General features: G+C 38.8%; 1 protein-coding gene across 2 annotated transcripts in view; it reads left to right on the forward strand.

The window, feature by feature from the left end:
• STAG1 (STAG1 cohesin complex component) overlaps window positions 1-14,816 on the forward strand; it is a 296,109-nt gene that overhangs the window by 225,624 nt on the left and 55,669 nt on the right. For both annotated transcript variants that reach the window (XM_089780890.1, XM_089780891.1), the window contains exons 18-23: window positions 1,906-1,998; window positions 2,104-2,193; window positions 2,389-2,592; window positions 6,069-6,139; window positions 10,547-10,634; window positions 12,964-13,044. In XM_089780890.1, coding sequence (XP_089637016.1) covers window positions 1,906-1,998; window positions 2,104-2,193; window positions 2,389-2,592; window positions 6,069-6,139; window positions 10,547-10,634; window positions 12,964-13,044 — 627 coding nt within the window. The remainder of the gene's footprint in view (window positions 1-1,905; window positions 1,999-2,103; window positions 2,194-2,388; window positions 2,593-6,068; window positions 6,140-10,546; window positions 10,635-12,963; window positions 13,045-14,816) is intronic.

Below are 14,816 nucleotides of genomic sequence, written 5' to 3' on the forward strand. Positions count from 1 at the left end.
TTCTCTCTCTTCTTAGAAGTATTGGCAAAATAACTCTCTGAACCAGGTGCAAAAGTTACGTTCTTAAAAATTTAAGATGCTGGGCGCTGTCTGTTGATTTCTCCTATCTGATTATTGCAGTCTACTCAGTCCACAAGAATGATGAGTAAAGTCTAACACAGAGATATCAGTTGGATTGTTGATGTGACTGGCTGCTTTCCCATTGACCTGTACTATCTGGTTGCAAGTCTGTCCTACTCCCAGCGTCTATGAGTGCAGTATTGATCATATGGACTAGGAGTAGGACGTTTTAGGGCCCAGGACCAGCAACAGCTCAGCTGTTCATAGGGAACTTACTCCTATGTTTTGGGGTGTTTGTAGTAGAAGCTGATACAGGATTCAATTTGGGTCATTATCCATTGTGTAACTCTGCCACTGGCTAGAAGCATAACCCTTTCTAATAGCATGCTTATTGAATCCCTGCCAGACTTCAACACCAAAGCCAAGCATCTTACTGACTTAAGTGCTCCATGACTGAAGGATCTTGGAAGATTGCCAATCTGTAGGCCTGAGTGTAGCAGTTGAGCAGAGTCTCTGCTCTGGGTTTTCTTGCACCCCACTTTCTATGACTTCCTGTGTGACGCTGTGGTCAGTAGAACCAATGCAGTCCTTGGAGGGATAAACAGGAATCACAAGTTGGATAGGAGATTTTACCTGTGGTTTGGCATTGATGCAACTGATGCTGGAATATGGTGTCCAGATATGGTGCTCACAATTCAAAGAATGGTTTTGAAAAATTCTAGGCAGTGTTCAGATAAGTGTCATGAGATTGATTAAATGATTAGAAGACATGATTTCTAGGGATAGACTCAAGGGGCGCATCTAGACTACATCCCTCTTTTGACAGAGAGATGTAAATTAGACACTTTGAAATGGCAAATGAAGCCGGGATTTGAATTTCCCGTGCTTCATTTGCATATTCATGTCCCAGCATTTTTCCCAAAAAACACTATTTCAAAAGTAAAACAAGAGTCTAGACGTGGTTCTTGCGAAAATAGAAGCCTTTTTTGAAAGATCCTGTAAACCTCGTTTTTCGAAAGAGCACCATGATGCAACTATGTAAATGAAGCATGAGAAATTCAAATCCCAGCTTCATTTGCAATTTCAAAGTGTCTGATTTACATCCCTTTGTCTAATGAGGGATGTAGTCTAGATGTACCACAGGAGCTCAAGCTATTTATTTTTAAGAAAAGGTTAAGGGGTGACTTGGTGACAGACTATAATACCTACATGGGGAAGAAATATTTAATATGGGCTGTTCGGTCTTGAAGAAAAGATGAAACACAATCCTATGACTGGAAGATGAAGCTAGATAAATTAGACTGGAAATAAACTTGTAAATTTTTGGAGTGAGTATACTGTAATTAACCATTGTAACAACTTAGCAGGGGTCACGATGGATTCCCCACTGTTAACTATTTTAAAATCAAGTTTGCATGTTTTTTTCTAAGATATATGCTCTAGGAATTATTTTAGAGGTAGTTCTACAACCTGTGTTATATATGAGGTAAGACTGGATGATCATAGTGTTCCCTTTGAGGGCCAAGTATTGGTCCCACTATAGGCAATAGCAAAGTATCCATTGACCTCAGATATTTGACCCCCAGAATGAGGGATGTATGCAGACAATATAACAATGGAGGAAATGAGATTTTTTTCCCCTTCAGGTAACTGGAGGTTTCTATTGCTTTCACATTCACATTCTCTTAATCTTTTTTCTCTTCCTTTCTTTTAAAAAAAATACCCACAGGGTCTTTCATTTTAAATTAGCTTCCATTTTGGGGATCTTGATCCTTCAATTTAATATTGCATTAATGAAGTAAGACATTTAATTATTTTATAACACATTTTTCCTCATTTTCACAGGTATTAACTGCAAAAGAAAGGAAAACTCAAATAGATGACAGAAACAAATTGACTGAACATTTCATTATTGCGCTTCCTATGTTACTTTCAAAGGTACAGTTTCCCACAAAATATATTATTTACTTATGTATATAATTTTTTTCTTTCTGTAATATATACATTAATTGTTTTTCAATTTTTTGTTTCAATAATCTCTAGTATTCTGCTGATGCAGAGAAAGTAGCAAACCTTCTGCAAATCCCCCAGTATTTTGACCTGGAAATTTACAGTACAGGCAGAATGGAGAAGGTATGGTACATTATGCTGGCTCTCTGGTGGCTTTCAATTGGCTGATTAGTCATGTTCATATGAAATTGATGCATTTGGAAGAGTATATAGTAATACTTTCCTACTTTGATCTATCTGTTAACATACGTTTTTTGAGTATTATTGTTTATGTAATATTCTATGTAATAGAAACTGACTTTTCTGTCTGATCTACAGCATCTGGATGCCTTGTTAAAACAGATTAAGTTTGTTGTGGAGAAGCATGTAGAGTCAGATGTTCTAGAAGCCTGCAGTAAAACCTATAGCATCCTGTGCAGTGAAGAATATACCATTCAGAATAGAGTTGACATAGCCCATAGCCAGCTGATTGATGAATTTGTGGACCGATTCAACCATTCGGTAGAGGATCTGTTGCAAGAGGTTTGTTCTTCTAAAATTAATCTTGCTTTATCATCTAGATTTGCATCTTTGATCCTTTGTCCATTTTGTAATATCCATTGTCAATATCCTGCATTACCATCAACTGCCTGTTGAGTTGTCATGATTTCCTTTCATTCACAGTAACACGTTCAGTTGTAAATTGTGATTAAGGCTACGATTTGGTCACAATAGTCACAGATTCCAGGACTTCATCAGATCTTTCTGACTTTTAGGGCTTCAGGAGGTGGAGGTGGGACTGTGTGCCCTGCATTGCAACTGGTATTGGAACCTGGACCTTATAGCCCCTGCTTGGTGGCTTCCACCGGGGCCTGCTGCTAGGGCCATGCTATACTTCAACCTAGTGCTTCCCTAGTTACAAAAATGTGATGGATCTTAACTGGAGTCAAATGTCATCTGCACAGTCACTTACAAAAAAGTCTTTAAGTAGTATATAAACGGAGGCCATATATCAATATTGGTTAACTGCTTAATGCTAAACAATCTGTTCCATCTCGTATTTAACTGTGATACAGAGTAAGCTTCCCAGACCTGAACAGTAGTTGTGAAAGCCTGAAAGCTTATTTCTCTCACCAATAGAAGTTGGACTTACAAAATATATTACATCACCCATCTTGTGTCTCAGTTCTATCATAAGCTTCAGGGGGGTAGCCGAGTTAGTCTGTAACAGGCAAAACTTTAAAAAACCCAATAGACTAGTAGCGCCATAAAAACTAACTAAACATGTAGATGGTATCATGAGCTTTCATGGGCACAGCCTGCTTCTTCTAACACTCCTATCATCTGAAGAAGTGGGCTGTGCTACTAGTCTGTTGTTGTATTTTAAGTTCTATCATAGTTTATTTTGAAGCCTTGATATGTTCCTACATTTTTAAGTCTATTCTGTAATTTTTTATGAGGATTCTGGGTCCTGCAAATATAACAAGACATCAGAAAGAAAAGCTGTTTTGTGTTCTAATCCAGGAGATGTTTTGATACCCTTTACGAAGAGACTCCATTATGTTTACTGCGTATGGCTCCATTGCCAAAGCAAACAGCAGGGGGGATAGTGGACAATGCTTGGACAAATTAAAATGAGATGACTGAGGACCATTACCTGAATCAGACCTTAGAAGATAAGCATATAGGGCTGATATACCCTTATAAAGTGGCTTCCAAAATAGAATCTTACCAAAATCTATGTGAAGTGCTCTCACTTCAGCTGGTCAAAATCTTTGCCTGCAGCGAAAGAAAGGAACAACTGGGAAGAATTGCTAGAATTAACATGATAGATCATATTCAGAATTCTTCTGATAGCAGATAGATGGCTGCCAGCAAGGAACCTAGATTGGTCATGTTGAACATATCTGGAGAAGCTACAACTGACGGTTTGCTAGCATCTTCTCGTAAACTTTAGCAGCCACATTAGTTATAGAAATAGGTCTACATGATGCATAAGATCTTTTCCCTCTTTAGGAATGGCCAGGCCTGATTGCATGAATCTGGAATCTCGTTCTTTGCACCGTAGCATTAAACAACTTAGTGAAATAGGTATCAGCACTTACCTTAGAGTACTACAATATTCCCTAGCAGTCCAGTCAGGATCTGGAGCTTTATTGGATTTTAAATTCTTCATTTAATCTTCAACTTCTCCTGCAGCAATTTGCTTATCAAGAGCTTCCATGTCTTCCTCTGAGCACAAAGTTAGTTTCACTCTTCTCAGATATCTATTTATAAATTCAGGATTTGGATGTTAAGTGTACAAAATATGGGAAAAGTTAACATTAGCTTAAGGGATCTGATGAATACCAGTTACTAAATCTACTTTTTTTCTCCCCGTCTTTGAGTTTTTCCACATGTCCATTCTTCTCCTGGTGTTCATGTGCCTCAGGACAGAATTACAGGATATTTTCATTAGCAGTGATTAATAAGGTTACATATGCACCCTGCATGGCCGCTCAACGGCTACCCTCAAGAGCAAATTCAGTCTCTGCGGCCATAGCGTGAGTGATAGCTGGATGTCTATAATAGACATAGTGTTCTTCAGAGTAGGTAATTATCCCATATGACGATCTACATTTGTTATATGGAAACATTTGTCTATAGATTATGTTCCACGTTAGTGTTCTGTTCCAATAATATTAGATTACCTCTTATCTTTAAAGCATTCAGAGCTTTAATTTTCATAAATCAAAGTCCATTTGGAAGCAATAGCTGTATTTTGTCCTCCTGTAGAGGGAAATACAATTTTCTCTCATCTGTTGTGAATAGACTTATGAAATGGCTTGTCCATGTCTTTTCTCCTGTTAGAAAAATTGTCCCAACATGGGATTTCAATTTAGTGCTTTCTTCACATATGAACCCTCCTCTTTTTTCAACTATTATTAGATTGTCCAGTTTATCCACTATCAATGAAAGTCATTTCTGGTGGTAGTTATATCTGCTCATAGAATAAGTAGATTAGAAGCCATAATGATAAATCCTTGATATGCTTTTACATATGGATAGTGTAACCAGGGGACTGCATCCATCTTTTATTCCTAAAGTACTATGAGATTTTCATATCTCTGCATTCATCAGGTTTTTTCCACCTGCTGAATCATCTATAAATTATATATTTTAGATATGAAAAAGTCGATGTTCTAACTCTTAGCATAAAACATCCAGACTTTTTGTTGCTTATGATAATACATGAAAAGAGATGGTTGTTCATCACAGACGTTTACAAAATGGGTATTGGATGGTTTTAAAACTGCTTATGATATTGGTTAGTCCTCCACCAAATATCTAAATTCATTCCACCGGAGCACAAGCTGATCAATAGTGTTGATAGTTGGGTTCCAGTATTGGAAGTATGTAAACCAGCTGTCTTGCTTTGAGTGCGTGCATTTGGGAAACATTTTTATTTAGTCACCACTTCAAAATCTGATGCCAGTTTTGAAAGAACTATTTTAAAATCTCTTTTCACATAACTACAAGCTTCCCACTCCTTAAAGATGACTAATCACCATATAAGTATAATCTACGTGCAGAGTAACTCGAAAAAGAAAGAATGCTTACTTATCTGATAGTAACTGAGATTCTTCAAGATGTTCTTCAAGTGGGTCTCATAACCTGCTTTCTGTCCCCACAGCTCAGTATTATGAATTCTGGAAAGTGAAGGAATTGAGTGGCAGTTAGAGTTGTTGTGCCTTTTGTCCCCCTGAGGAGGTGGGGCTTGAGGGAATTCAGGGCACATACACAATCTCTACTGGACACTGACGTAATGGAATTTAAAAAGTAGAGCTGCAACAAACCCCCTTATTGACTAATCGATTAGCTTACTAACCACTATTTAACATCCCTAGTGTTGACTCTGTTCTTATAGCTCCAACTCTCAGACTATAATTTGAATACAGTTTAATCCTCTGCACACGAGTTTTGAAAGACATACTTTTTTTGTATTTATGAATCCTTGATAATATCCCTTTTATTTCCAGGGAGAAGAAGCTGATGATGATGATATATACAATGTCCTTTCCACTTTGAAGAGATTAACTTCTTTTCATAAGTATGTGTTTTTACTTGGATCAGCAATGTCAAGTGATGTATAATGTTAGACTATAAAAGAGGATACTCAGAATTAGGAAAGAAGAGGAAAATGTGCTGAAATACAAAAAGCATAGGCTGGGTGCCAGGAAACACATGGCAACTGGAGGGCTTGATTCAGCATTGCACTTGTGTATACATCCAATTTGAAATCAGTGCCTTATAAGTAAGGCTGCGAGTTTGTCAGATCCAGGACTTTGTGACTTCTGCAGTGGCTAGTGGGAGGGGCTTCAGGGCTGGGGTTTGGGAGGGGCACAGGAGGGGGTGAGGGCTCTGGGTGGTGCTTCAGCATGAATTGGGGGCAAAGGGAGTCCAACTTCACAGGTATGTTTTTAGAAAATGAAACACTGAAAGGGGGGGGGAGGTACAGTTGGAGAAAAGCTGTGCAATTCTTCCTCACCTGGTGTATGCAAGAATAATTAAGGCGGAGTGAGAATTCCCATTCAAGATGTAGTTAAACCTAAATACTAAAGGGTGTTCTATATTCTGGCTATGGTTTTAGTCTCCTCAATTAAGTGCTTAGTCATACCTGCTCAAGGAGTATTTCTGCCTGATAGGAGAATAAATTTAACCCTCAGATCAAATATGCACTAGCCCTGAAAGGATTGGCTGCGGACTCTTGTTGTGAAGTCTGTGCTCAACAAGGAGGCCATATGAGCCTGCACAAAAAAGCTACTTTAAAATTGATTTTCCTAGAAGTGTTTTGAGGACTGATGCTTCACCTGACAAATGAAAATTCATATTCAAGTCTTACAAATATGCATCCTGGGGGCAACAGTGGCTCCACTTGAAGAAAATAGTCACAGTGCAAGAGTGAAGAATCTAGAGCCTGGGGATGCAGCCCCTGGATTGCCTGGATCCAGCCCCTGGTGCTCAGGGCTCCCCCCACCTCCAGCATTGGGATGCCTGTGCTGTCGCTCAATTTTCCACCGTCCCCCTGGGAGGCAGGAGTATACAAAATCTACTAGCTTGAGCCCCCCTAGGCTCTGTTATGCAAAGGGAATGTGGGGCGTGTCTTTCTACTTCTTAGTTGGGGGCCATGTCAGTGAGGGGTTCTTGGGTTTTTTGGAAGGGGTCAGAGGTCAGGGGGTCACCCCCCGCCCCATTCTAGTGTCTTTCCAAATATTTTGTTGGTGGACTCATAGGAGAGAATCACAAAATAATCAGTGACATCTTTAGATAAGGGAAGAAGCCTCTCCCTCCTTCCAGTGAGAGAATCTTAGAACTATCTTATCTCCTCAAGTATTCTCTTTGTAGCCACTGCTCTTCTAGGTTACAGATTAGAAGGAAACTATTACTATCTTTCCTGAGGCTTGGAAGATATAGACTGGACTCTCAAAAACTGTCCAACTCCAAAAACTTCTCTTAATTTTGAGTTTTCCATGTTTTGGGAGATTCTTCCCTCCCTTGCCCCTCCCCCCGCCCATTGAAGTCTTTCATGTACATCTGTCATCTGTGAGTGAACCACATCAAAGAGGGGTGTTTGAGGTAATCAAATGAAGGATGCAATAGTCCATCTTCCCAGAAATTGGAACAGTAATATGAGTTCAGTGGAGAGAGAGATTTTAGAAAGGAAACACTATTCTCAATAGCATGCAGCCCCTAGATCTCCGGTCTCTCAACAAATCCATAAGGCAGTGGTGCACCACCTTTTTTGATCTGCGACCAGCTAGATACTGACATAGTGTGAGCAAATCACCCTATTACATTCTCTTTGTTAAGCAAAATAGATTCAACTGCTTACATATTTCATTAGAAGGTATGTTTCTAATCCTTTAAACTTTCTTGTGGTTCTTCTCTGAACCCTCTTCTTGATCAACATCCTTCTTGAGTTGTGGGTACCAAACATAGACAATGTGCTCACACTAATGCCAAGTATAGAAGTAAAATAAACCTCTTTACTTCTACATGAGAGTCTTCTGTTTTTGCATCCCAGATGTGCATTTGTTCTTTTGGACATAGCATCACACCTGGCGCTCATGTTCAGCTGATTATCTGCTACAATCCCCAAATCTTTTCCAGTTTACTGCTTCCCAGAATAGTGTTCCCAATTGGGTATGTGTACTCTGCATTCTTTGTGCCTAGATGTATACATTTATGTTGGGTTTTATTGAAACACATTGTTTGCTTGTGCCCAGGTTGCCAAATGATGCAGATGTCTATAAATCAATGATGTAGCCTCTTCATTATTTACCACTCTCCCAATTTCTGTATCACTGCAAACTTTTGAGGAGGCTTGAAAGGCTACTCCTCCTCACTTTCCATTGAGATCCTCTCCCTGATGATAGAAGGGTGTTACAGAAGAGGGTGCCCCAGTGACCCCCCTCAAGTGCGTTTTTAGTTCTACATACGTACATTGAATCTTCACACCTAAGGGGTGGTTTGCTACTTTCTGCATCCTAGTGTAAAGACTGTCAGACATGGAGAGAACTAAGAGGGAAAATTCTGATCTATGGAATTTCATTCTGGTACTCTCCATGTCAGAGTCTGATCCACACTCAGACCAGGTTTTTTTTATGACTGTTGTTCACTTGTTGGCTACGTCTAGACTGGCATGATTTTCCTCAAATACTTTTAACGGAAAAGTTTTCCATTAAAAGCATTTGCGGAAAAGAGCGTCTAGATTGGCACGGACACTTTTCCGCAGTAGCACTTTTTGCAGAAAAGCATCCGTGCCAGTCTAGACGCGGTTTTGTGCAAGAAAGCCCCGATTGCCATTTTCGCCTTCGGGGCTTTTTTGCGCAAAACAATACCTCGTTGTCTACACTGGCCCTCTTGCGCAAAAGCATTTGCGCAAGAGGGCTTTTGCCCGAACAGGAGCAGCATAGCATTTCCGCAAGAAACACTGATTTCAGACAGTAGGAAGTCAGTGTTCTTGCGGAAATTCAAGCGGCCAGTGTAGACAGCTGGCAAGTTTTTCCGAAAAAGCAGCCGCTTTTGTGGAAAAACTTGCCAGTCTAGACGCAGCCATTAAGTAGTTTGGAATAGAAGTGGGATTTCCTTGATGAGCACCCAAAATGTCATGTCAAACTCTACTTCAAATAGAAAGTTGAATAACACTTTTATACTTTTGTACAGTTAGTTCTTTTTCCAGCTCTGGGGTTTATTGTTCTGGAGGATTCTTCTTGAGGGGCAGGCTTAAGCCCAGGCACAGAACAAAGATCTGGGCTGCCTCCATTTGCCATGAAGTCAGAGAATACCCTCTGTGGAGACTCTCTGCCACTGAGGGTCTTTAAAATAAAAATTTGGAAATAAGACAGCATTTTTATTTTCTCCTTCCCTAGAGAAATAAACTGGTTTAGCATGACTGCATTTACACTAGGAGGTTATGTACCACTTTAATTGTTTATATTATTCAAATGGTACAGCTTTTGTGCGTGGACATGTTTTTGTGATTTGTTGAATCGGGGTCTGTGTACACAACAGGATTATTCAGAGATATTAATGTGGCCTAGAATTTATATATAACACATCTTATTGTCATGGAGCCAAACCTACCTGACATTCAAATTCTGTGAGAGAGGTTGTTTGTTTCTCTTTATGGTCTTCTACAGTTCTGTTATTCAATAGTATTTAATTAAATGACAGTACGAGTAGGTACAAACCAGTAGCAGAGAGTACCCCAATATTTCCTCACTTTTAGTACAAGAGTATGACTATGAAGCAATGAGTTCCTCAACAATAAGAATATAGCTTTCCATTAAGTCACTGAAATCAGTGAAGTTCTCCATAGCTGTAGGTATCCACCCATATGATAATCTTTATAGTATCAGGACCTTATAACTTGATCTGAAGTGACAAGTCTCAAGAGCTTTTCTCAGTGCTCTTCCTCTCCAGTGACTATTCCCATTGTGTATTACGTTAACTGTTTTAGAATGTTTAATATTTTAAAATTAAACATTTTATTGTAAATAACTAGAGAAAAATACTTTCATTTACTTTGCCTAAACTATATAATTTAAAATATTTTATTTGATTTCTCTTGTGGGTGTCTTCTCCAATGCCAGAGAAATGCCTGCTGAAGTTGTAGCAGTGTTTAAAATCACAGAAGTAAACTTATTTAAAAACAAATTCAAGACATGGTAGTTTGACCACAATTCAGCTATCTCAATGTAATCTTATAAAGGTGTATGGTGAACATTTATTTTAATTCTGCATTAAGAAAAATCTGTTGTAAAATATTCCTAATGTAAGAAAAAGCAAAACTTCAATTGTTAATGTAGCATGAACGACACAAGTGTCTTTCAAACTGCTCTGGTATCTCAACATTGCAAACAAATACTGATTGAGTAGTAAATTCAGTTTTCTTCTCATATTTTGGATTTCTGAGGTAACTCAACTAATGCCTTTTTATTGCCTCTTGTTTTAGTGCTCATGATCTCACAAAATGGGATCTGTTTAGTAACTGCTACAGATTACTGAGGACTGGAATTGAACATGGAGCTATGCCAGAACAGGTACAATTAGCAATATATCCTTTAGATCATTTTAGGGGAGTTAAGCTTTATGAGTTTTAGGAAAATAATCTTACGGAAGCAGAGTAAGTTGATGCTTTAGTCTTTCATTTCCTGATACTACAGTTTAAACCATGCTTTTTGGTCACACAGTGAAGTTAATTGTAATGAAATTCTTGAGATTTTCAGTGAAAGGTTAGGTTAGGTTCTGTTCACTCTGCAGCTGACTCACTGTATGACTTTAACCAAGCCAATCTTTCTTTGCCTCAATTTCCTGCTCTATAAAATGAAAATAAATTTATGTACTCTGCTAAGGAATATGCTGCATATGTGCTGGTAAGATTAGAATTATGATTACACTGTAATGTCAGCTCAATAGCTATTTAAGTATTTGGAACAATCACTGGGCCGAGAGCAAAAAATGACTTTGTAGTCCAGTGGTGAGGGCACCCACGTGGGAGATTCAGGATCCAGTACCCCTGTGCCAGTCACTCATTATTTATGCCCAATAGTTCAACTTAAACAGGAGAGGGGCAAGAAGCACCATTTCAGAGTATTCATAGCTCACTGGTTAGAGTACTCTTCTGAGGGGTGGGAGACCCCTGATCAGATCCTTTTCTCACTGTAATGGAGAGGGAAATTGAACCTGGATCTTCTACGTCCTAGGCTATGGCTCTAATGTCTGGGCTAAAAGTTATATGGTTAGCACCTCCTCCTTCAGTAGTTCTTGCTAAAATGCTGTAAGGTGTCTAACTCTTAAGATTTCAGAGGGGTAGTCGTGTTACTCTGTAACTGAAAAAGCTTTACAAAACAATGAATGGTCCTGCAGCACCTTAGAGACTAACAAAAAATGTAGATGGTATGAGCTTCTGTGGGCACAGTGGATTCCTGGCTTCAGAATTGCAAGCAAAGAAAGTTGCCTACTTGCAGCCCAGACTAAGAAGCCTGTTTCTGTGAGAGAGATAGGATTTAGCATGCACTCCTTTGGTCAGCATCTCCCACAGGCTGTCATGGCTGGCTCCTCACCTAGGTTTCTGGTTTTTATGAATTGCATTTTAAGACACCTGTCTTTCCCCATTCATCATGTAAGATCTTAGGTTCCTAAGTCAAGCTTTGGCCATCAGTGATTTTTCCAGGCACCGTGATGCTGAACATTACAATGCCCAATTCCTTTTGCGCATTCGGCCCTGTGTCTCAGAGCTGAGGCACCATGCTCAGGTCTCTCTGAAGCTCACAATGAGAAGCTTCAGAAGGACTCAGCCAGCAGAACAGCCTGATTCATAGTGAAACCATGCTGCCAAGGGGAATAGCCTTGCAGAGAAATAACTATCCTTATGACTGTCAACTGTCCTTCGGTTGTGTGACAAATTGCTCATGCTTGTTGGCCAGTGGAAAGAATCCACTGAAAAGTGAATTTTACAGAGCTTTCCTCATGAGCCCTTAACAGCTGTATTTTTGCAAAGGGGATAATTTGGCCCTTAGTTCTATCCTCTTGTAAAACTTCAGTGTGAAGCACTTAGAATTGCTAGAGACATAACATATGACACAAAATTTGCAACACAAAGAAAACATTAAATGGTCTTCAAGTATAGCCTCTCTTCCCATAGACACCTCTGTGTTCTTTTCTATTGATTGTGGGCTGATCTGGACTAGAGATGTAACCAACTAGTTGACTATCCGATAAGCAAAAGCTGGGGCCCCTGTTGAGGCTCTTATACCTTTCAAAGGCCGAACGCATGCTAGTCCTTATCGACTAATCAAATAGTCGATCAGTTCAACTATTCAATTAGTTAATCAATATTTAACATCCCTAATCTGGACAAGAGTTTGAGAGGAAGTTGTAGTTGTCCTTTACAGGTGATACCTCTCACTGATATCTCCGTTTGTAGCGCTAATATTATCCTTGCCAGCTCCATGAAATGTGTGTTCTCTGGTTTGTAACTAGGATAGATGGTCACATGCATCATGTTACCAGGCTGTTGTACTGACAGTTTAAGAATGCAGTGTATAACATATGCTTTTACATGGCGCTGACCACATGCTTGGTCATAATTTTGTCATGTTCACACTTGCCTACATCTTTCTTTGCTCTGCTCTGACAAAGACTCCTGCTACAGTGTTTGTTACCATCCCCGACATGGTTTTTTTCTACCAGAAGAGGTAAACTGTCTCAAAGAGACCAAGGAGTAAAATAATACCTTTGAAAATGAGAAGTGACACATAAGAGCTATTATCACATTTCCAAAATTCTTTCTAAAACTTTAACTAAATTTTAGACTTCTACTTGATGTCTTCCAGGTTATTGGGATTCTTTGTGTTCCCTCTATTACAGATAGTTGTTCAGGCGCTACAGTGTTCCCATTACTCTATTCTCTGGCAGCTGGTGAAAATCACAGAAGGCTCCCCCTCCAAAGTAAGTAAAAATTTATGTGTATATAGCTGTTACTGAAGAAGTTAACCTTGCTTAGGTCATTGGGTTCATTGGGCCTCATTCACCATTCCCTAACATTATGTGCAGTCATTTTTACACCAGTACAAAGTGGGTGAAAATAATTACCATTGTGATTTACCAGCATTTAATACCCACTTTGACTAGGTAGGAGACAGGGCAATGGACTATCTGCCTTGACTCTGTACTGGAAGTTGATACCGGTTGATTTTTTCATTTCTAAAAGTGTCTAATAATACTTCTCTGAATGAGACAGATGCCTGTGCCAGAGATTGTGTTGGTGATACTGCTTATCTAATTAGAATGGATTGCAATTTAGGAAATAATGTTGTTTTGTAGCATCACAGATGTTTGACAATCGACAAGGTATTTAATTTTAAATGAATAACTGTATTTTTAATGTTGCCAAAGGCAAGTGTAAGTTTGCTGGTAGTGGATGTTACTAATGAATCATTACATCTGTATTATTAAAGCAGAAAGGTCTCTTCGTATTATTATTGTTTTTATGTATTTTAAATCAGTGGTGCAAAACTAAACTTAATTATCATAAAACTGTGGGCAGCATCAAACTTTTTGCACATACAAAGTCCTTGTCTTCCTGAGCACCTTATCCCTATACACACACTCTGCAGTTCCTTTAAAACCCCTTAGGTTTCTGACTTGCATCGCTGTGTTTCTTTATGTAATTGATACAGACTTACCATGTGAAATGAAACTCTTCCAGCCTGATTCAAGGAAGCATCTCTGTTCAGGACAGGGCTTAAGGATGTGTTTAAGTATGTCTGGAATTGGGGCCAAAATGTGAAGCAATGTCTGTCATGTCAGTGGAATTGTGCTATAAAACTGGCACACAAACACGTTCTTGTATATGTATCCTCATCCAAACTTATTCACTAACTCTTTTAATAGTAGGTTAGTCCATATTTCATGTATGCATCTAGATTGACTTAAATTAGAAAAATACCATTCCTATAGCTTTTATGTATTTGTAATTGCATGGCAAGAACTGTGAAAGATCATTTGCAATATAAATTAATTATACATCTGGAAGTAACTAATTTACCTTTTCTAGTTTTATTAGTTTCTCAATTTTCTGTTCTAACTCCTGGACTTTTCCCTTCCTATATGTAGGCCTTTATCATGTGCTCTGTTGTTTTAATGTAATTGGATAGAATTTTGAGTGACGTGCTAATGAGTAATGAGTGGTCCCGTGGCACTTTAGAAACTAACAAAAATATATAGATTCATGAGCTTTCATGGATTAAAAAACACTTCATCAGATGAGTTTGGAGTGGAAATAACAGAAACCAAGATATATATAACAGCAAAAGAAGTACCAGTCAATTGTAGGACCCATGTTAATGATGCTAATTAAGTGACTGGCTGTGTCCTATTCCTAGTTTTTTTATGTGAAAGTGTGGGTGTTAAATGCCGGGTAAATTGGCTATGGGTTTGAATAAAGACATTAACTAGTTAACAGTGTCAAATTTGTAGGTGAATTCCAGTTCTGCAGTCTCGCTCTGTAATTGGGTGGCGAAATTCCTTTGCAGAAGGATGGCTACTTTTAAATCCATGACTGTGTCCAGATAGGTTAAAATGTTCTCCTACATGTTTATGTGTGTTACCATTTCTGATGTCTGATTTGTGTCCATTTATCCTTTGTCATAGAGACTGTCCGGATTGGACAGTATACTTGGCAGCAGGCATTGCTGACACTTGATGGCATATATCACATT

The sequence above is a fragment of the Pelodiscus sinensis genome, chromosome 10 (genome assembly GCF_052426305.1).
Source record: "Pelodiscus sinensis isolate ZL-2025 chromosome 10, ASM5242630v1, whole genome shotgun sequence".
NCBI lineage: Eukaryota > Metazoa > Chordata > Testudines > Trionychidae > Pelodiscus > Pelodiscus sinensis.